At 40.3% G+C, this 24,566-nt stretch overlaps 1 protein-coding gene across 1 annotated transcript in view; it reads right to left on the reverse strand.

Moving 5' to 3' along the window:
- Nucleotides 1-966: 966 nt before the first annotated feature.
- The window catches only part of IPMK (inositol polyphosphate multikinase), a 30,152-nt gene continuing 6,552 nt past the window's right edge, over nt 967-24,566 (reverse strand). Inside the window, exons 2-6 of the mRNA XM_088450381.1 lie at nt 23,083-23,168; nt 22,555-22,651; nt 21,294-21,466; nt 5,191-5,272; nt 967-3,668 (exon numbers count right to left, since the gene is read on the reverse strand). Coding sequence (XP_088306507.1) covers nt 3,046-3,668; nt 5,191-5,272; nt 21,294-21,466; nt 22,555-22,651; nt 23,083-23,168 — 1,061 coding nt within the window. The 3' untranslated portion in view covers nt 967-3,045. The remainder of the gene's footprint in view (nt 3,669-5,190; nt 5,273-21,293; nt 21,467-22,554; nt 22,652-23,082; nt 23,169-24,566) is intronic.

The raw sequence follows: 24,566 nt of genomic DNA on the forward strand, positions 1-24,566 counted from the left end.
AAGAAAAGAGCAACATATTTAGCGATTTATGTTTTTCTGATTTTTAAACATTGTATTGGTCATGGAAAACAGTGGCTTAAATTATTAGATTAATAGAAAGACAGCTGTAGCCATCGGCTGGTCATTACCATCACCAGGTTGCCACACAGAATGCTCATTAAGAAAGAAAAAAAAAAAGCAGCAATTCAATATAATGTAGTGTGAACCATTGTGACGTTGAAAAGATATGTAAAATCCATGCAATGCTTCCCCACCCGCCAAGCAACATATACAGTTTAATCTATTTTTGATCAAAGCTAGACGAGAGTCAGCGTCACAAATTAATGATCTGCTCATTGTGTTTAACAATTTCCAGTAAAACAAACAAAAAACAATAAATGCACCCAAAGGTAAGATTAGATAAAGTGGAAGGGATATTTCATGTTTCCATATACATGTTGCATTACATGAGTTTAGTTCCAAGATGCATGTCTATATCAGATGAAGGCATGCATCATGCCCCTGAATTTACTGCACTTATTCCATACACACTCACAAAAAAGAAGGATTCTTATGTGGGTAGATGCGTTTAGTGTTCATTTAAGAACCCTGTACCTATCACAACTTAGAGATGTGCAGGTTGGGATTAGTTTGCATTTTCCCACCAAAAATCGTGTCTCAGAAAGAGGCAAAACGTCATCTTTCATTGACTTGTCCATGAGATGTATGTCCATGAGAGATGATGTATGTCCATGAGATGTATGTCCATGAGAGATGATGTATGTCCATGAGATGTATGTCCATGAGAGATGATGTATGTCCATGAGATGTATGTCCATGAAAGATTACGTTTTGCCTCTTTCTGAGACACTATTGCTGGCGGGAAAATCCAAACTAATCCAAGCCTGCACATCTCTAGTCGCAACCCATGCAGTTCCACTTTCCTGCCTGCGGTGTTGCTCTCTGCTCTGGTGCTTCTAGCACACTCAGCTGATTATACAAACGGCTGAGATACAGACCAGAGTGTGCTAGAAGCACCAGAGCAGATAGTGACACCCCAGGCAGGAATGAGGAACTGCACGGGTTGTGGCAGGTGCAGGGTGCTAGAACGAACACTATGTCTACCATGTACAGATGGAGATCTTAAGCTGGAAAGGGCCAATTAAAAGCACTGCTAAATACACTAGTTACCTGTATGGTTCATCCTATTTATTCTCTGTACTGTAGTTAGTTTATCCATTTCCAGGAAGAAGTGTATACATATATCTGTTACAAGATCATGTTAGCAGCCCTGTCAGTCAAAAGGTGCTTCTTACAGCTACGTGGAAACAAAAACAGCAACATAAATCATACAAATGCACGGCACATTGTGACATTTAAAATTACATAATATATCTGTTCAATTTCAGTAGGGGTCAGGTTTAGAGTTTGTTTTTTATTCTACTCTGCTAAGGTGAATATTAAACTAGAGAGAAAAAAAAAAAAGAAAAAACTTAAGACAACATGCAATCCAGTTAATACATAGCAAATGGAAAGAATCTTATAGACTGAATTATTCATATGCAAAACTCAGCATTTCCTGGGACAGCACAGAAATTAATATTGGGGTTCTTTTCCATCAGAGGTAGAAATCTTCCAGTTTCATCAAGCAGCATATATGATAGGTCTGGCAATAGGAATGACATTGTTCAAAGTGATAAATTAAGGCTCTAGTTAAATATTCTGTGGACACAATATAGTTCTTTCGGCTTCATTAAGCAGATTGAGAAAATGTAAAACAGGAGATAGAATTAGGATATGGGGCACTAGGGGAGCCTCAGGCATCACACTAATCAGGGTGAAAAGGGCTATGGATCCCATTTTTGCAGCTTTCAACTGTTTGAGATGAACATGGGACTAATTGGTGGAAAAGGCCAATAATTCGCAAGCAACACCACATGAAGTCAAAAGCGATGCTTTCATCTGAAATATTCCTTTCTACCTACGTGCACAATGAAATCCATTTTAAATGCTGTAATCCAAGTACAACATTCCATGCTTCCGGTTACCCAGAATACATAAGGCTTAAAGGATCCTTTGATTCCACGTTTAAACGGCACTGACTGCATACACACAACAGATATAGCCACAGTGAGAAAAATCAACACTCTTGAGAAATAGGAACCAGTGATATCATCGAGGCATGAAGCACCTGCATTGTCAAATTGGTAAAGTAAATTGATAAACTATCATGCTGGTTCTGCCCATAAAAAAGTCTGATGTGTGTAAGCGACAATTACACTTTTAAAGACTAGTAAATCTTCACATTCATCCTTTACTATGGGCTTTTCCAGATCTACTACTGGGAGGTTTCATAAACACAAAGAGGCAGATTCAATTAAGCACTAGATCCCATAGGAGTTGCATGTGATGTGAGTGCGCATTTCTGGATATTACATTTCTCAAGTTTCCCCACACATCAAAAAAGCAATGCTTTAGTACCATAACATCCTGCAGAGACACAGGACGCAAGTCTCCTTCCGAATCTCACACTTAACTGCATCTGCCCCAAAGTGTCCATGGCTAAGTACCTGAAAAGGTTCATTTTAGTTTGTTACATTACATACTACTATCTATGTAGATGATTTTGGTCTGAGACTACGAGAACAGTTACTTTTGTGCAAAGGCACAGTTGCTTCTCCACAGAAATGGACAATTTTAGGTGAACGAATGTCTTGTGAGTATGGTCCCAAATTCAAATCTAATGTATGTCAGAAAGGAAGCTGTCCCGCCATAGCACCATTATATTCCCATGTTCTCAGCTACATTCTACTCGAGACGCAAAAGCATTCCCATTCACTTACCCTCAACAAATGTACATTTTCCTAATGCCTATGTATCACTTGAAATTTCCTGAGTATTGTTATAAAGAGGTAAACCCATTCCACCAAGAAGAAAAAGCTTAGAATGCAGAAATCACAATAGAATGAAAAAGAAAAAGGTTACCACAATTACAAGTGCAAATATTCTTGAAGGTATGGTTTTTGATTATCTGGTCGTTGGTTCCCATTTACAATTACTTTTAAGTTATTCATTTAAAATGCTCTGCAAGACATCAATTAGGTTCTTCAATCCATAGATATAGCCAAAGTCTTTGTCATTGCTTGGAAACACATGAGCAAAATCAATCATTCTCACATCAGACTTCAGCTCTGCGGAAACATGGCAAAGTACGTTTTCCAGTTTAGATAGACGATTTCCATTCAGATGTTCCTGTGGAATATTGTTGTGACTCTTCCATGTTTTATCTTGGTCCAGAATCTCTCCTTCCATAAAGGCTTGGCTGTGAGGTCTTTTAGGACATGTCTTCTTGTGCGCGGCATAAATTCTAGACAGCTTTTTCTCTACAGATTCCTCATTCCTCCCATTCTCCAAAGATCGTAACATGGTAATGTTATTATTACACTCGAGTGCCTCCTCATCTGTAAAAAGCTCTTGAGGAACAACTCTCTTCTCAAAGATTATTCCATCAACTGACCTCCTTGTTATTTGTGGGCAAGAACCATCATAAACAAAGAGTAGCGAGCTTGCATAAAAATGAAGGGTGTCCTGGTTCTCGAACCACTGCAGAATGCTCTGAACTTTCTGGAGGCAGGCAGACACGGCATCTTTTCTCAGAGAACAACCATTATTGAAGAATTTTGACATACCTGCAAAACAAAAGTTTGTGTGTGTATAAATAGATTTTCAAAAGAGTAGTCAGACAACTTTTAAATGAGGGTTTTTTGGTTACATATATATTCTCTTTATCTGACCCATCACTTAATACAAGAGTTTCACTTCAAAGTCAGGATAAACAAAAGCTCCTTATTGTTAGGTGGGATATAACATGTTTCCAGTAGGGGGCACTAAAAAGGTAAAATGCAGACTCTGTATAGGAACAGACGCAAACCGTAAACTTATTTTTCAAATAAATGCAAAGACATGTTTAGAGCGGATTAAATCCATGTAACCATTAACAATGACCAGTACAAGAGAACCATAAAATACAAATTCAACAGCCGCTGGCCACTTCAAAATTATTATTGCTTTGTAGTGTCTCATACCATTAGCTGGGACATATTTTGTGTGTAGATATATGAATAATGGGTCTGATTCAGAGATGGACGCAATGGCGATTTTTACGCAAATCGAGCGATTGTTTGCCATTGCTTATGTGCATAAGCCGCACTACGCACACAGAGAGATTGTCTTGCGAAAAATAGACGCACAGAGGAATCCATCGTAAAGTGAGTGACAAGTTGTCAGCGTGGGGGTGGTAACGGGTGTGGTCAGAAGTACGCAGGTGTATGTACATGTGAACGCCATTTCATGAGCGTGCATAAAGTAGCCACGAGAGCTCAGCGTGTGTGGAGAGCTGCAGTGTTTGCGGCAGGTCGGACCTGCCGCAAGGGCAAGATGGCTGCTCAATGTGCATCAATGTTACCAGATATTTACGCAGGTAAGCGACATTGTACACAAATGAAAAGTCAGCAGAGGGTGATCTTTGGAACATTACCATATTTTGGCAGCTGCAATCGCATTAGAGTCCATCTCTGAATCAGCCCCAGTGTCCGTCCCATAGGGTTTCCTAACAGTGCCAAACTGTACTCAAATCAGGCAAAAATTACACAGGTATTGTACGCCGATTTAGTACAACTGGGGGGAATTCAAAGCAATGTGCCCCTAAGCATCGCCGCGCACACATCACTTATTTACTGTAGTGCTGACATTGCAAGTTTTCCCTCACATCTCTATGGGGTGCAAGAGAAAACTTCCAAAGCTTATTCTTATTCTGTCTCCTGTTTTGTTTGGATGGTTATGAGAAATAGGATCAAAAGAAAGGAAATAGACTTAGAATAAAACTGAAGATAGCAATTCTGATACAAATCAGCAAGCATAATATACATCTAGTTATCCATGTGCTATTGAATCACATAGTTCATTTATAGTTAGAGATTTTAAAATGTGCCCAAAACTTTGTTGTGAACAAAAATAAGGCAATACGGTCCACAAACGGCACACTTTGTAAGTGTTTTCACATGGGAGAAGGGACATGCCTTACATTTACCAGAGCTGTAATATGAGACTACTGGAGCACCAAATACACACAGCAACATATAAAAAAAAAAAATAGTGTGTAATTTCCAATGCAACCTAATTGGACTAGAGAGTAAATGAGAAGCTACTTACCATCTTTGACAGTCTCTCTTGTTAAGCTCCGTCCATAGTGCTGGTTTTCAGTTTCATATCTATCAGAATCCGCATGGTAAACCTATTAACAAAATTGCACCAAATAGTTTATTTTGCAGTGCAGTTTTGGTCATGTCACAGTGAGAACAGCTACTGATACAAGGCTCAGTACTGTAACCAGCAGACAAATCTTCAGTAAAACACTGCCATCTACTGTTGTGATATGTAACTAGGAATGCAAAAAGGCATGGACTACAGAAAACCTTTCCCATCAAAATCCAATATACACCAGATTAGTGATACATGGCAATAATTCCTGTGACAAAAAAGTATCAAGGCGCTTAAATAACACTTGTAATATCTGTAGCTGCAGCAGTTTAAAATAAAGGGAAAATTGCAACCCCACACAAGACCATATACAAATAAGGAAAACTGCGCTAATGTACAGACAAAATGAATTAATTTATTCAATGAAAAAGTAAAAAATAAAAATACCAAAAAAATAAATAGTCGTCAACAATAATACATATATGTAGATGAATGATGAATGGAATTGGTGAACCACTAAAATTAACCACAAGAGTATCTGAAGACTGTGATAATAAATATCAACAATATTAGTAATATAAAAAACATATAAAGAATGGCATATATTAAACAATAAAAAGCACGTAATATACAATGAGTATCTATATTAGATTCACCAATAAATATAGATGATACAAATATTGCTGTATTGGAAGTTATTGAACAACAACCATTGTGTAACAAGAGTTCAGTAGCCTCAATGAAAAGTGTTTAGCCACTTGATTGTTGATAACTTATTGTTGCAACACTATAACCGCAAGCCTGCAATAAAGGTATCCTTTTTGAGTGTCCACAATAATATGTTGTCTGTGGTATATATTGTGTAGAGAGGTGTTTGGTATATTGTTGTTAATTCCTGTGAAACCATAATAACGAAGCATCATGCGTCCTCATACACCTATCCTTTTGCCCCATATGGCAAGAGATGCATGACGCGACTCCCATGCTGTGCACGATCATTAATTCTGTGTCTTAGATTGCATATAATGTACTATGTACTTAGGATTCATATTTTTGTAGCAATGAAATTGGTACAAAGTCGCAGATTAAGCATAATGATTGGCATGAGTCACTCGTATTGGACCTGTCTTTTGCCTTTTTACCCTACATTGTGTAGTTTTTCCTCATTTTTGTGGCTTAGTTAGCTTGTAGTGTACCAAGTAATAAGATTAGTTTGGTGCTGCGAAGTCACAAAGTCCGTGGAGCGCTAAACGGGCCTATTTGAGAATAGGTGTATGTGTAGACATCTGTATACCTTAAGGCAGTGGTTCCCAAACGTACTTTAATCACGGCAACCTAGGAGTACCAGCATTTTTTTCACGGCACCCCTGGGCCAAAAGGTTCTTATTGAGAAGCTCAGCAATTATTATTAAATTAAGTAAATTGTTCTGATCATCCAGTTCTGTGGTTGATGACATTGTTGTACATCTGTTTGTCCATATATTTTATGATAAGCAAAACAAAGGCTGGTGGCTGCCAAACACATTACCCGTGGCACCACTGCAAGTGCCCTGTGGCACCCAGTTTGGGAACCACTGCATTAAGGCTTGATGTATTGCTCACCTATGTGTATAAACACTTCTCTCGTAAATTAACAGTAAGAGTTCTGCAGCATTTTCCAAAACATTAGTTAACATATGCCATGTGCAGGTGCTTATAACACAAGTAAAACACCTTGTTTAGAAGGCACTATAGCGCACAGGAAAAATATTACATATATAGGCTACACATACATATATACACACACACACTTACTTTTAAAAGGAATGGCAGCACTATGCACTGAAAGACGCCGAGTGCCGCCATTTCTTATATTTGCTTAAGCTATCCAGTGCAAGCATCGGTTGGAATTCAATTTCAGCACCAGGAAGATCCCTTTCTAATATATAAGGTTATGTACAGCCTGGAATAGATAGTGCAATTATAGTCCATCTATGGCTAGGACTTAGGCTACTACAACTATTATTCTGCAACTAGAAATCACTCACTCAGTCAAAAACATCAAGGTGAACAATCTTTGATCTATGATTTGGCTCCTGGCACATCACAGGCTGGCATACAAGCCACATAAAAAGCACTTGTTCTCATAATAGTGCTAAAGTGTATTGTCTAATACAAAGTATCATTACACAAATAGCATGCAGCACATAAGCGTTTAACACATACCAGCAGACCACTTCCATTCACACACGAGCAGCATGGTGGCACAGTGGTTAGCTTTGAGTCTCCCATATCCGAAATGCTTGGGACCAGGGGTAATTTGGATATCGGAATATTCCGTATTTTGGAATAATTGCATACCATAATGAGATATCTTGGAAATGGGACCCAAATCTAAACACAGAATGCATTTATATTTTGTATACACCTTATACACAGCCTGCAGGTCATTTTATACATTGTTTTCAATTTTGTGGCTCAAACAAAGTTTGTGTACATAAATACATTTCATGTATGTTTCATATACACCTTATACACAGAGCCTATAGGTAATTCCATACAATATTTTAATAATCGTGTGTCTTAAAGCTTGTGTACATTAAACCATCAAAAAGCGAAAAGGTTTTACCATCTGTCATGCAAAAAAAAAATTCTGTATTTCGGAATATTTGGATATGGGAGACTATCTGTATATACATTACCACCTCTAAATTTTTTTTTATTTTTTTTTACATATTTTTATATCAAAAGCTAGGTTTATTTCCTCTCCTGATACGTTTCCTTTACAGCTCACAGGAGTTTGGTGAAAGTGCAGCCTAGTTAATATACTCATTTTGTGTGTGACACTGTGAAATTAAACATCCATTTGAAATGTGAATTAAAAAATGCTTTTTTCACCTAGACAAATTCCAAGCATTTTCTCATATCCAAGCCCGTAATGGGATTCATAAGGCATATGTTTTATTAAAAAGGTCAAGAAAGCAGGAGACACATAAGCTTAGATAAACACGACGGCATTAAGAGCCATCACATCTTACTCCTCCTTTTCTGTTCATCAAACACTTGACAATCAAAAATAATCTGTTCAGTGTTCAGCGCAGGCTGGATCTACATGCAAGTCTGTGCTCTAATTAGAAGCCAGAAAATGTTACAGCTTCATAGTGCATGTTAGTATAAAGCGATGTCAATCCGACAAACCCAACACATCGTATATTATGGGATCACAAGACTACAGATTTACACTAATCATTTGTTTACCTTTAGGGAAAGGTTACATCTTCTATAATAAGGCACACCTACAAATCTTTCATATGCTCTATGACTAGCTCAGGTCTCATGATCTACACACCCCCCTTAGGAATAATTTACTAAGACTTATGTTTTATATGATAATCTTCTATATCTGTAAATGGCATTTTTACTATACAAATGTATAACAAAATTTAATGATCATTATGCTCCGTAAAGCACGTTTCTGAGCATATTGTAATATTGCATTTTGTGGATTAAAATGTTCCAAAACTTTAGAGTAAATATTAAAAAAAAATATATATGTTATGCTAAACTGGTACCACATGTACTGTACGGGGGATGTGGTCAAAAGGTCGACAATTATGTCGACATTGTGAATAGGCAAAATTTATAAACTAAACGAAAACTTTTTTATTCCGCTAAAATCATTGTGCTTACTACGAGCTGCAGGTTGTAAGCCCTGTATTAGCCACTTACTGTGTGTGATAGACTGTTGTGCAGCAGCCACAGCCCACTCTCCAACTAATTTCTTCAGCTTTGCAGAAACACCAATATTTAGCTCTGTAAATGGATCCAAGAGACTTGAAGCATAGAAGACCACATACCAATAAAAAACGGTGTCCATATCTACTTAACACAAACATAAGAGTGCAATTTCTCACTAGCACAAAACTTCCTCAGTCCTCAGGGCAAGGATAACCATACTTGGGCACAGGTGACTTAATTAGTACTACAGTCTTGATTTAACCAGCTGTGCTCAACCATGGACAGCCTTAAAACCTGGACCATTAGGGTCACTTTGAGGACAGAGTTTGGGAACCTCTACACTAGCCATAGGTGCCAAGAAGCAATAACCATGGAAGCAGGAGTTAATTACTGGGTTTCCTGATGCATCTAATGGGAGGTTTCTACAGGTGTATTGTAGGGGTAATTGACTTGCTATGTGATCTCATGGAAATACAGTCGGAAATGTATAGTAGAAAACCCGCAGCATACATCAGTGCTCACAATACCTCACCGTAGACAAAGCACCGCCAACTCCTCAGTACCCTGATGAAAGCAATGCTACGTCTGTTTTACCTATGTGCTTGACCAATCAAAGCCCATTATGACTTAACTACACAGCATTATGAGCCACCCCAGCAATACCCATTTACCCACTATATTTAAACCATGTTAAAACCATATACCCTACACTTATAAGTTACCATTTATGTGATGCATACAGATGTCTCCACATACATCTATCCTCTGTGTGATACAATCGCGTTACACAACGCATGAGTGCCGTGTGACTCTGTAGCGCTGACCGTCTTTTCGTGCAACTTTTTCCCTTCAAATGCGTCTTATTGGCACAGCAACTGTGTGTGCGTAGGCGGTACAAGCAGCTTCTGCTGATTAATATATGCCGCATGCCCATATTCTGTGTGCGACTGCCGATGCATAGGAAATGCTACATTACAAAGTGCATGTAGATGGACCTGAAGTCGCACACAGAATATAGGTATGCCGTATATCATTGTCATGGCCGTTCCCAGCCTAAAACCACCACTACATATTGTTCACATAATAGAAATTACACAAGAATGTTTACTAAAGAAAAAAAAAAAATTTTTTTGCAGTAAATTTCATAAAGCTTAGTCGGTCCAAAATTATTTCACAATGTACCGCCATGTTTTACAGTGATGCCTGGCTGTACATATTAGCTATTACGGTACTGCAGTCATCGCAAGCTTTCCCTCACACCTCTATGGAGGGAAACATTTGTGATGCTGGCAGACGCAATGTGCCATTCCAAAACAGCATATGTCAGGGAATAGATTCTCCCACCCCAATAGGGCTCATCAGTTAGCCTGGACTTCATGGTTACTGTTCTTTGAAGGTAATTAAGTACTCTAATGCTTATTTAAATTCAAAAAGATAAGGAAATAATTGGGGAGGGCTGAAGGAGGGGGAGAAAATGTGGCACACTTTCTGTATGGCTTCTCCGCGTTAAATGTATGTCGAGCATATTAAATGATTGCTTGAATTAATGGATAAAACAGTTATAGTTGTCAACTGCAGATTTTTATTCTACTTCTGCAGATCATGCGATATCCGCTACAGTAACCAAATGTTTCTGCCAAAGAGAGACAGGGATATATTATATTATATTATATTATAATATAATATATATATATATATATATATATATATATCTCTCTCAATATGGATGGGAATTCCGCTACAAGTTTAAATAAACACACCATACACTGAACTACAGGTTGAGTCTCCCATACCTAAAATGCTTGGAAGCAGGGGTATTTGGGATAACGGAATATTCTGTATTTTGGAATATGTGCATACCTTAATGAATTATCATCTTGGGAATGGGACCCAGATAAAACACACAGAAGGCATTTATGTTTTATATACACCTTATACACACACAGCCTGAAGGTAATTTTATACAATATTTTTAATAATTTGTACCTTAAACAAAGTTAGTGTACATCAAAAATCGAAGGTTTCATTACCTCAGTCATGCCAAAAAAATAAAAAATAAATAAAAAATCCGTATTTCGGAATATTCTGTATTTCTAAATATTTGGATATGGGAGACTCAACCTGTATTGTGGATGCTATTGCGATACATTGTCCACTTGCCACCTCAAGCACAATGTGTTATATTAAAGTCATATTAACCTTTACCAAATGTAAAATATGTTTAATACAAGATTTGGGTGCTCCTTTTAGGATAATAAAAGTAGTAATTATAAATTAACTGAATAGAATGCCTGATGCTTAAACTTACATAAAAAAAGTTTTATATTAAACAAGAGAATGAATATAAACTGCAGTTTGCCATTTCAGAAGGAATTATACAATCTGCTGCCAAAACAATATGCCTAATCTAAACCAAAGCAAATTCACATTTGGCTGACAACATTTTCACACACCATAGAACAAACGGGAATAAAAGTAAATAAACATTGCCCGGACAACATGTGACTCATCCAAACCATCCTGTGAAATTCTCTGTAAAAGAAAATTAGTTCCCTGCAGGCTTATTATGTTTGACCGTGTTCCAATACCCAAATCAGGATTTAGAACAGTAGGTGTAAATAAAGCTTTGTGTAAGGGATAATGGCTGATAAGCTCCATTAGAGACGTTTAACCCAACTCACTGCCAGACAAGTCGGTAATTCAACATGTTAAAATCTTACAGCGTTTTACAGACTCAGATGTTTAAAAAAGACTTAACAAGCAACCTGCTGAATCTGCCCTCTGTGGCCTGACAGGAGAGCAGATTTCTAGTACAGTAAAATGTACATAAATCAGTTTGTCTCCTGCAATCCAAAATGTATACTTTTTATTTGCATTTCATATAGTCAAACTAACATCCTTGTGTGGCTAACCATGGTTGGGCCAGCTAACACGTTTTGACCACTAAGCTGATGAATATATTTTTCAATAATGTCTTCTGAATTTTAGATTAGATTTAATATTATATTTATCATTTTATATTTACTTATTAGCTGATTTAGCTAGTATAATTAATAAAATATATGCCTAAGGGAGGGCTATGAACACCCTGGGGTATGGGGGTTTAGCAGATTCATGTAGTGTTATCCCATCTCCTTTGTCTCCATAGATGTTCCTGCAGCAATTGACACCCCCTAGTATCATCCCCCCCCCCCCCCCCAGTGTGCAAGTGTCATATTTGTGGCATTCCTCCCACCCTGTCCATAGATCGCAATTGCAGCATTAGCCACCACCCCTTGGGTCCATATGTCCCCACCACACTGAAGCATTAGAACACAGTGGAATTAACCTCCCACCACTGGCAACAGATATACTTTCTCCCCCCTCCCCTCAGTGCACCTAACACTTCCTCTCATGAAGAGCACAGTGAAGCACAGGGCAGAGGTGAGTGATGATCTGTCTGCAGCTGATCTCTGTATTTTGTGTAATCGGCACATGCGCTCCAGAACTGATGGCACAGCATTCTGGCATGCGATGTTAGTGGTCAGAGACAGTTTATCACTGCCAGAGGCCGGACAAGCAGCAGGAAATCCATTCTGTACATATGAAGAATAGATTTTCCACATAAACACCAGAGGACAGAGGAGGCGGACACATTCACATGGGAAGAGACAGTGTCAGAGAAAGCCCAACTGCGGTCACATGCTGTATGATAGCACCAGTCATCTGGCTAAACAAACCCCATACAGAGGACAGAACCATACAATTGCAATGGAGACAAAACAGTATGTATTTATTTATGCATCAATAAAAAAAAAAAAAACACCATGCATCAATTTAAAGACCACACAAAAAATAAAAATAAGTGTAAATGACAATGCAAACCATTGTTGTTTAAGATTAATCTAAAATACATTAAGCATGATAGATCATAGAATTGAGAACTACTCCGTTCAACCCAATTGGAGGGCGGGGTCTGCTGAAGAGCAAGGGAACCCTTTAAAGCCAGCAACCAAAAGACAGTGCTTCAGGACAAGCAAGAGCTTAAAAGGGATAGCTAACCATTTCCTATACACATTGCATAGAGATAGAGTACAAGTAATATTATAGTCAATTACATTTAGTTATATAGTACCAACATGCTATGCAGCACAGTGCACAGAATGTCCAATCACTCAGTCACTTCCCCAGCGGAGACGAGTCAAAATTGTGGCTGCTTGGGGCCATCCCATATCTTCAGCAATTGCCAGTCTTTGCACTCTCAGATGCACCCAAACACTTTACATGACAGAATTCTGGCTTTGCAGGTGTTTTGGAACTTCCACAATAGCAGAAGAGCAACAAATTATACAATTCAGCACAGCAATTACCAACATCTGCACAGAATCATAACAGCAGTAGTACCTGCTGCCAGGACTTAACCTGACAATGCTACTCTATAGTCTACAAGCCTCATCAGTCTGGGCAGTGCAGCTGGCAGGGAGATTATCTGGCTGACGGCAGGAAGTTACAGGGAACAGAAAAAAAAAAAAAAAATTATGCCGATATTCCCAGGAAATATACAAAACAAAAAATTATATAAATATATAAAAAGAAAAATCTATAAAATGTAAAAGTTGAGTTGTAGACAAAATAAAAAATCTAAAGGATTGACAAATGTTCTTTGTAGAGAAAAATTGTGTTTACAGACTTAGGGGGGAATTTGGTTGTTTTCGGGCGCCCAACAGAACTATTCTATAGTTGCTCGATTCGGTGAGAGTGTCGCGGTTATCACACTCTTCATTTACCAGTTTAGGAATGTTTTCTCACCCAGACAGGAAATTTTGCATTATAATATGAAACAGTTAAGACATCATTCTTGCAGGCTCTAAGTACAGCTACATTTTATTGCCAGGACAAAGTTAACAGTTCCCAAAAAACAGATTTAGATTTTCAGATATAAACCATGAAATCAAAATACATAGGGGTCAATCCAATTATATGCAAAGGGTGCTAGTTGCCGTTGCAATAGCGTTAAAACGCCAGCAACAGACCGGCACCTCGCACCCTTTGCAGCCCGCTTCGAGTCTGAATTCGCTCAATTTTCTCTGAGCCCTATGGGGTTGCAAGAACTTTTAAGCGAATCCGGGCTGCCATAATGTGCGGCCATTACCGCGATGACCTTGGATGACGCACACCTGCCACATCATAGCGGCAAATTGGATTGAGCCCAGTGTTTTCCCCACGCTTTATTTCTTGAGTGGTCCACCTGGCAAAGTTCCCCCGTCACCCAGCACTATGACGCAGCCAAAAGTTACGCTGTACTAACATTTCATATAAAACATCAGTGAAGCGCAATTTATTCGCTGTAACACTGATGACCGACGTCAGACTGGAGGGCAGAGAAGATCCCTCCTCTAGTATAAAAGGAATGGGGCAGAATGGTTGCCGACGGGAATAGTTGCTGCCGAGTCGGTAAGGCTCAGAGTCAGGGTTACGCACATGACAGGTATGTACCATTTACCAGTGGGGGGTGGAGTGATTGCGCAAAAATTGTGGGACCCCTCACTTTAAAAAATTGGGGTCCTACTCCAGTTTCTTGGTCCCATCACATATTATGGGAGGTGAGGGAAAGCTGCAGTTTTGACAGTGCTGGGGGCAGGTAGCAGTTGGGATAGAAGGGGTTAAGGGCAAGCAGCCATTGGGGTAGAGCTGGAGGTATAGGCAGGGAGTAGTTGGGGTAGAGCTGAGGGAAGTAAGGGCAGGCAGTACCACGGGTAGGGAGAGGTAAGTGAAGACAGCAGCTGTGAGTGTGCTGGGGGGTTAAAGGAGGGAGCTAGGACAGGCAGTGAACAGAGTCAGTCATTCTGTTACCCCACCTCCAAAGTAAACTCCCCCAAAGATTCCAAGCCTGTACCATGCTGTGAAGCTTTTATTCTGGTACTGGCTGAGCTGGCGGGCAGGGAGGGAAGCAGGTGCTCCGAGGTGTTCTCTAGTCAGTGGCAGTGATGGATGAGGCGCTGTCAGCGGCGATTGGCTAAGAGAGAGGGCCTGCAGGACGCGCTGTGTGTATAAGCTATGCCCGTAGCAACCAATCGCTGCCTGCAGCATCTCTCCCCAAACAATCGCTGCCGGCAGTGATTAGTTGAGGAGACGCTACCGACGGTGATTGGCTGCTGCGGACACACCGCGTCCTGCAGGACACGCCCTGTTTTATAACTGGATGCCCAACCACCAGTAATGCGTAAATACTTTCTATAGCGCACATTTTGCAAACACTGGGGGTGTAGCATCTGGCCGCTCCGAGAGCCAGAAAACTTATTACGCAGCTATTATTCTGCGTGCTCGGGGCCGGAGCCTGGGTGCACGTCTCACATGGCAGTGCCAGGGACCAGCTCTGAGCGTTTTGAGGCCGCAGCAGCATAAGGGTAACTGATCAGCAGATGGCCATGGTGTACTGCATACTCCGTGGTGGCATCTCATCCCCTGTGCCTGGCATGATGGGCCGATGAGGTCAGGGATAGCTGGCATTTACTCTAAAGTGATTTACACCTTACTATTTAGCCAATGATTGTATTGAGGCGCTTCTATAAATGCATTTGTTTATAAAGTACGTTTCATGGAATGATAGTTGCTGCGGGTAACTATGCTCAGTCCCAGCAAGAATGGCCCTTGTGATAGGACCCATCAGCTGGCAAACTGATGTCCTTTTATGTATGTCTCCATCTGCCAGACGCTACTATACTAATTTGTAAATACAATTCTTTAATTATATTTACAGATTTGCCTCATTTACCACATTGAGGCAAATCTGTAAATAATTAAAGAATTGTATTTACAAATGAGTACATCGTGTGCCCAGCCCCTATTTAAAAGTAATGCATGAAAATTTCTTAGGTTTTAATACTTTCTTACCATTGCTGATTTGCAGTTAAGGTGCATACACACGTAACGATTTTTTTAACGATTTAACTATAACGTCGTCGTTATCGTTCAAAAAATAGTTAAATCTCTGAGTTATAACGATGAACGATAATCGTTCATGCGGGTTCCAGTTTGTAGTTCATCGTCCATTTCTGACTAACCCAACTTAACGACTTTCATTAAGGGAAGGAACATATTTCGTTCAAAAAAAAAAAAAATCGTTCATTACACTTCTTTTTCAAAGGCAAAACTGAACGAAAATCGTTCACTAACAAAATCGTTACGTGTGTATGCAGCTTTAGACTTAGAATATTTAACCAATGTTACTTAGCATCATATCATTTTTGAATCTTCAACCTATTCCGGCTGAACAGTAAAGAGTCACTCAGAGTTTCAGTGGCAACAGGTTTCTTACTGGGCCTTCTGTGTAGCCAGCAAATGGGGCATTAGCTGGGCTGGCTATTAGTCCAGCTAGCAATTGGGGCAGTAACTAAACTGGCTATCAGTCCAGCCAGCAACTGGGTAGTTTCTGGGCAGTAAGTGGGACTTTCTATTTGTGTACAAAAAGAAAGTGGAGCAGTATCTTGGCACGGTTTAAAAAAATGATATCTGTGTTCAAACAGCGGTTATAGATAAAACTTATTTAAGGAAGAGCACAATAAATAATCTATAGATATTATATACAAGAGGAGTAGATTAAACTATTCCACTTGAGGGTGCGTGATAACATAGATTAACTGAGACACAGATAAACAAAAAAACATTTATATTTAATAATACGATATAAAAATACCTAGTCCTCAGCTAGGCTTTCATAAAACCATACACCACACAATTCCAATATTACATATACATGTAATTAAAATGAAACAATACCTGATGTATCCCCACTTAACTATTAATAGACGTATAAATTGTATCTAGAGACCACTAAAGCAAGCAGCCAATCATTTTCTTCCACAATCTCACTCTAGATAGCAGTAAATCAGTGCTGCAAAGATTGTTCATATATCCTATCCAATCCGACATCATTCGTCACCGCTGATAACGCTGCACCCGCCGTTAATCGCCGAGTAATGGGTATTCACTACCATTCATAGGTCATGTACTTACTCCATGGCAATTAACGGCGGGTGCAGCGTTATCAGCGGTGACGACTGATGTCGGATTATTAAACGGGATACTGCCAGTGAGAGCTCCCAACATCGGAGCAGTTTTTACTATTATATATAAGCCTAACTGAGGACTAGATATTTTTATATCATATTATTAAATATAAATGTTTTTTTGTTTATATCTGTGTTTCAGTTAATCTAGGTTATCGCGCACCCTCAAGTGGAATAGTTTATTCTATTCCTCTTGTATATAATATCTATAATCCATACTGTTAAGTAGTAACAGATTTACTTTATTGGGGAGCAGCGTACATTAGATTAATAATATTAAATGTAAATATTATTGTAATTAATTTTTTATGTTATATTGCGCCTGGAGACTGAGTTTGTGATTAAACTCGTTTTGGCAATAAATAATCTGATGCCGATTTCACTAGAGGGACCAGATTCTACAAACTTTGATTATGAAAAAAGCTGCAGACTACTAGGCATCGAAGAATAAACATATTAATCTATAAAATGTTAATCTCCAGTTTAAATCAATATAAGGCCAGGATTTCAACATGTCATTATTGCTACCCGGTCGGCAAAATTTTCTTGAGAGAATACTGTACATTGTTCAGCGTTAAACAGACTTTCCACTGCAGCTCTGTTCTTTCTATAAGTACAAAAATCTTTACCTACTTCATTAACAAGGGTTGAAGCTCAGTTTAGAGCAGAATCCTAAGGAGATTTAATGCAGGACAGAAAGCCAATTCTATAGACATTCAAGTTGCAGCAACATAACTGGCTCTGCCTCTCTATATTAATGAATGAATATATCAATCCACGTTGTCTATTATATGCAAGGGAAGTCTGCCAAAAGTTTAGCCTCTGGGGCCTGTTTAGTGAAAATAGCCCTTCCCTCCTAATATGGCATTTGCTGCAGGGTCCAACAATTAGTGGAGACCACTCAAATCCTGGCACTATAATCTATATTTTAAATATTCAAAAGGCACAATTGCTGCAAGTGAAAGGAGTTAGTGAACTAGAACCGGCTCACAGAGCCCAGTGCTAGTTCATTAACCACTTGCCTGGCGTTGCCGTATCAGATGCGACCACGCCAGACTGGGCTTTTCTGGGCGTTTCTGACCAGTCAGAAACGCCCACTGGTCAACTGCTGAAATATAATCTTCCAGCAGCTCCACCTCAACGATGTCCCGATCACTGCTGGCCACAGTGAGCGGGACCAGGCAGCACCCCCTTCCCGATGTGGCTGCAAGGGCAGTCGTGACTTCCATAGAGGCAGCATCCGCGGTTGTGTCCCAATCACCGTGGCCAGCAGTAATCGGGAAGCCGGCATCACCCCCCGCACGGCACGTCTCTAAGGCAGCCACGATCTCCATGGAAAGTAGCAGCCGCGGCTTCTGGAAGCCGGATGCATACACACACACATACATACACACACTTATACACATTCATACATATACACGTCAGATCTCCCATATCAAATTCAGTTATCCGAAACATTAAAAAAAAACGTAATCGTTCGGATCTGCCCTCTGCCCAATGACTGACAGCAGGAGTGGCTCTGCATTCTCTCACCGGCTACTTATCCTCTACAGTGCTAGACACGGCCAGACCCAATGCCGGGGACGCCAGCAGATCCCTGCCATGTTGCTACGTGCTCAGTCTATCCTCAGCTTTTTCTTAAAACTAGAAAATCTTTTTTCAAAAAAATCCCCAATATTATGATTTTTTTCATTATCACAGTGTTCTCCCCAGGCTGTTTTCTGTGGGTGCATCGCCCGGCAGAAACAGCCCCAATGCACCGCATTCCCGGTCACCCTCAAGGTGTCCTTGTTGCCACGGATGCGACACCGAGCTGCACCGACGTCACATTGTTCACATTGGATGCTCAGTGTCTGCCGGCAATAAGGACATGTTAGTGAAGGTTCTAGATGACACGGCACATTGGGGCGGGGGGGAGGTGCCGGGCAGGGGACGCAGCATTGGGTCAGGGGAGAGTGCCGAGCAGGGGATGTGGCATTGGGGCGGGGGGTATTTGTCATCACAGTGCAAGGGCGGTGTCAGGCTGGAGGGCAAAGATCCCTCCTCCTGTATAAAAGTTCAGACAGGAACAGTCACCTGAACTGATTAAAGAGAGCCTGCAAGTGGGGCCAGTATCTATAGAGCTGTATAAAAAATATATTCTGTGTAGCCTGCAAGTCGAGACAGTATCTGGGCCTCTAAGAAGAGAATTAATATATAAAATGTTATTTCAAGTTTAAATAATTATAAAGGTCAGGATTTAAAACATTTTATTATTGCGAAGGCCCCCACCCAGCTACTTCTTGATGCCAACCGGCTGGAAAAAAATTTCTGGGGAGAACACTATCACATTATGTAATGAATAGCCATTTAAAAACTTGATTTAACAATTTTGTTAAAAAGAAAAAAAAAAACAACAACACTGAAATCAGGTTTAAATAGCTTTTACTTAGATAATTTTTTTTTTGATTGGTAAATTATGTATTTTGGGAATATTTTTTGAAAAAATTAAGCGGTTAAATATGGGGTACCCCTACACATTTTGTTCCCCATATGTTTTGAACCAGGACCGGCTCAAAGAGCCCTGGGCTGGTTATGCTTTTGGGGGGGCACGCCTTTTTTTTCCTTTTACATTTAACCCTTTCTTTTCTTCATTACAGTCATGCAAGGATTACACAGATTTGTGTATGTTTCTGATAAACCCCCAGCTTAGGAGGTACTCTATTTTAAAAGTGTATTTTGGTGCAAGTTTGCAAATTTTACATGGGAGTTTGAAAACACGATTCTTGGTAAATTTGCAAGTTCTATTGTTTCCTATGGAAAGTACTTGTGACTTGGGTCGATTGTGTATTTAGTAAATTATTTATTTTTTATTCGCACGTGTTTGCATGTTAGTTTCCTGCTTGTTCACCTGAGATCCGAACATATCAGAGTTAAACCGAACTGCTCATCTCTAAAAGATTTTTATATATACACATACACACACATATATAATCAATGATTGCATAATATGCGCTATAGCGCTTATTTATGCACTACAGGCATTCAGGGACTCCCTTTTTAAAAATGAGTGGGTCCCGCAGGACGCGCTGTGTTGCAGTCGGCCAACAAATTTAGCGTCTCCAACCAATTACTGCACCCGGCAGCATAGCCACATCCAATAGCCACATGAGACCTCAGCTCCCAGCCACGTGACGCCGCTGGGTTCACTCTCCTGTCTCCTCACGGATTCGAGTGCTCAGCTCCATCCATATTGATAGTCTGTGGTCTGACCCCATGAGGCAGGGGCTGAAATACCGGCAGTGCACTGGGACCCTGGGTAACAAGAGGACTGCAGCTGCCGGCTGCTCAGACCTTAATGAGTTATTCACTTGGCTCGGTCATTTAGAGCAGGCCTGGCCAACCCGTGGCTCTCCAGCTGTTGTGCAACTACAAGTCCCAGCATGCCTTGCAACAGTTTTAGCAACCCCTAATAGCGAAACTGTAGCAGGGCATGCTGGGACTTGTAGTTTCACAACAGCTGGAGAGCCACAGGTTGGCCAGGCCTGATTTAGAGAGCAACAGCGGTCTTGGTCCAAGGCAAGGAGAATGGTCGACCCCCACTGCCTTGAGGGAGGCAGGGCTGCCATTTTAGCAGCAAATGACATTCATTAATACACCACGCTGTGTCCCATGTCGAGAAATGGTTAAGTCAGAGAATGCTGGTTCTCGCAACTTAACCTGGGTGTTTAAGTGCGAGAACCGACCTTCTCCGACTAAACTGCCGGCCGCGCGGCTATTAGCACCACGCTAAGCCGGTAAACACTTTTGTTGGATTTCTCCTTGCATCCCCAGGGGGGTGCGAAAAGAAATCTTTTATCCCGCCCAGACAGAGCGGTGTAATGAATAGCTGCGGGAGCTCCCTCCTGCAGCAATTCAGCTTCGCATTGAATTGAATTCAGCACCAACTGGGAAAGCACATCCATTGGCGATTTATTGGGACAATCATCACAAAATTGCCCCAATCTATAGCACATATATGGGGGCCTTACTCAACACATTCACTCCTCTGGTTCTTGCTTCTGTTTCCAACAACTAAATAGGTCCTAATATAATGTTTCAACACCTGATTGTGTAATGAATGTTGGATTCTCCAACTGGCTGCAGTTAGGATAGGCCCAAATTATACCCAATATTAAACTAGCTTGAACACGCATAAAACAATCAAAGAAAAAAAAAAAAAAAAAACTTACTGCAACTGCATTCACCTTTCTTTAAAAAGAATTAAATACAAAGATAAAACATACAGACACATCAAAGTCATCGCCTTACCCTCATGCCTAATACCAGGAAGCCAATCTCTTCCATCAGAGGGTACTTGCTGACTTGCTGTTGAATCTTCTCAGCCGATGCAAATGGATCATAACTTTTTTGTCCTATTTTGACATCCATAATACATGGTTTGTTAAATTTCCGAGTTACATCTTCCAGTTTTAAATACAGATCTGCAATAAAAATAGCCATTATTTAATACAAACATGCACACTGAGCAATAATTGTTAAGCTGGCAAAATATTACTAGCTGGCCAAGCAGGGTATCTTCATAATTGTTTAATCTGCACATTTTTACCAATACCAGGTACAACCAACTAGTAATTAGCAGCTACCTATAAGTGTATTTCCAAATCACACAGAGCATCTCATTACATGACAAGCTTTCAGAGAATAGCAATTCAAAAAATGGGCTATGCAGTTTAACAGTACAAACTTGCAGCCATGTTTCAACCCTTTCACTGCCAGGGGTCTCTGTCAAAACGGATACTAATAAGGCCATATTTTAACTTAATTGCTGTTATTGGGAATCAAGTTTTTTACTTGTGCAAGCAAATATATACATAGATAATAAGGCATACTAGCCATCAGTAGCTGTCTTGGAATGAGTAATTAAAAAACAAAATAGAAATACGCAAAGGGTTAATTTATGCTGGCCTACAAATCTCACTTCCACAAACCTATGTGCTCTTATGGATGGCTTCACACTGGAAGGAGGCATTTTATTTTGTTCGGAAACAGCTTCTTTCCACAATGGAATGTAAAAGTATGATACTGCCAAGGACTGAGCTTTTATTTACAGCTATAGAAAGAGTAAAGGTGCGTATCCACTACGTGACCTTACTGAGCGACTGCACAATTACGACATAGTAATCATGCAATCGCTCACCAATCGGCTCGCTGGTCGTTTTTTACATCTATCATCGCCCGTACATGCTGGTCAACCTGACGATCACATCAGGTTCAGCATGTACAGGAATGATGGATGTGCCTACACTCAACGAGTGTAGGCACATCAGACTGTAAAACGAAAGCACGATTAAGATGTCGTAATCGTGCTCTTGTTTCTCCGTCTATTACTTTATACGCATCTTAAGAACCAGTCTGATACAAACATACTGATTACATTCACTTGTCCTGTCAGATAAAAGGAATTTCTGGAGCCAGCATAACTAAAAAGGTCTGCAAATTCCCACATTACTAACATGATTCAACTACTCAGTTACAGTTAGGAAACAAAGAGGTATAATATATAGAATACCATTTGTAGATCCTGGTGGTGACCAAATGCCAAAATATTTTGGTAAAAAAGTCTGCAGGTCACATAGTGTAGGATTAGTGCAGTCACTTGTGAAAACCTGTGGAAAGAAGGAGAATTTAGAAAGAAATGTACTAGAAGTGGCAATTTTGCAGTCATATGTGGCTATGATCCCTTTACAGGCAGCATCTGTGAAATGTTCAAGTGACTGATAATAAACTTATTTTTCCTGGGAAAAGAACACAAAGTAGCTGTGAAGTCAACTTTCTGCCTAAAACCCATAATGAAGTGAATGTGTACATTTCACTGGGTCACATCCCAGACTAACTTGCCATATGTAAGACTTGAAGAAGCAAAACTAAATATCAATGGCAAATGGAAGAAAGAAAAAAATCCCCAACAAGTCAGTGTTATTAATGCTCACGTCATATTCAATTAAAAAAAAAAAAAAAAACACACAAACAAAGCAGCCAATGATAGGATTTTTGTAGTTCCAACAACACTGCCTAATCCAGATCCTAGCATACTTACCATGTTATAGAAGTCCAGTTCTCTAGGTCCACGAGGTGGAGGCTGTAATTGTTTTAGGACAGTCCCATCAGGATGCTGTAGTATGCCTTAAAATGAAGACATTAATATATTATAAGTGTGCAGTTTGTTTTAATGTAATAAAATTATGGGATGAGGGGCAAGAGTAGCTTCCGGTAAAGCATGATAAACTGCCCATTGCCTACACAGGGTGGTAGCTGCTATTTGGTGGCATAAACCAATATTGATGAAAATGTAGCGTATTCTTTCACTAACCTCATCTGTCACATAACTTAGGGGTCTATGGAGTAAGTTTTGGAGAGAGATAAAGTGGATGGAGAGAAGATACTAACAAATCATCTCTTAGCTGTCATTTTTCAAACAATCCAAGGCTTAGTATATAGCCCCCTGAGTCCTCATAAATAAAAGAGTTGGGGACACTGAGCCAACACCAATTGAACCATACGGCTGTTTGTAGAGTGTACCATTCGTGTTTCCAGACAGTGCATACGAGTATGGGAGATGCAGAGTTGTACACATATCAATTGCATCTCCACTCGCACCCGAGGCGTAAATGGGCATATAGGCAAAGTTCAGTGATGGTTACCCAGAGTTAAAATACAAGCATAAATATGCCTGTATCTAGCACTCTATTACCAACTCCATGCTGTTGATACCCAAATGTAACTTCTCTGTATCTCTCCTAACCAGCCCGCTCCTGTGTCAACTCCTGCCAGTCAGTGGTCTCCTCCTGGAAGTCACAAAGCTTCCTGATACGCAACATCTCCAAAACTGAAGTCATTGTCTTTCACCAAGCCAAGGTCCCTACTCCTCTCTGTCAGCAACATCTCCTCTGTTCCCCAAGTACATTGTCTGGGTATTAACCAAGACTACGCTTTCTTTCCTCCCCACACCCAGATCCTCTGTCAATCATGCTATTTCCCAGATCCATCCCTTTCTCACCCTGGATGCTAGTAAAACGCACTCTTGTAAATGGATTTCTTGTAGGTAGGGTAAAATTATCTGATAACTCATCATAGGTTCAGCCTGCCTTGGGGTTAGGTACCCCCCCGGGAGGGTTAGGCTAGGGCGAGGGAGGGTTAGGCACCCCCCATGGGGGAATTAGGTTCAGGCAGCGGGGAAGAGGGGGTTAGGCAATTACAGGGGGGGGGGGGGATTAGGTTTAGGCACTTGGGGGGGAGGTTAGGCACCCCTAAGGAGGGTTAGGGGGTTAGTTTTTACTTACCTACGGACGATCGGGATTTCCAGCGCTGTCGGGATCTCTGCTTCTGTCGGCCTGCTGCGGGCGGGATTCGAACTGCCGGCCAGAAGGACAGCGGTATTTCATACCGATTCCCTTCTAAATATCCCTTGTAGCCAGCTACTACTCCATCTAAAAGACTTGCTCCCCATTCTTCCATGCAGAACTCACAAGCTCACAAATACCTTCATGTATGTGTCATACGTTTTAGATCATTCTACAAAGT

The sequence above is a fragment of the Taudactylus pleione genome, unplaced genomic scaffold, assembly GCF_031769625.1.
Source record: "Taudactylus pleione unplaced genomic scaffold, aTauple2 ptg000518l, whole genome shotgun sequence".
Classification (NCBI taxonomy): domain Eukaryota; kingdom Metazoa; phylum Chordata; class Amphibia; order Anura; family Myobatrachidae; genus Taudactylus; species Taudactylus pleione.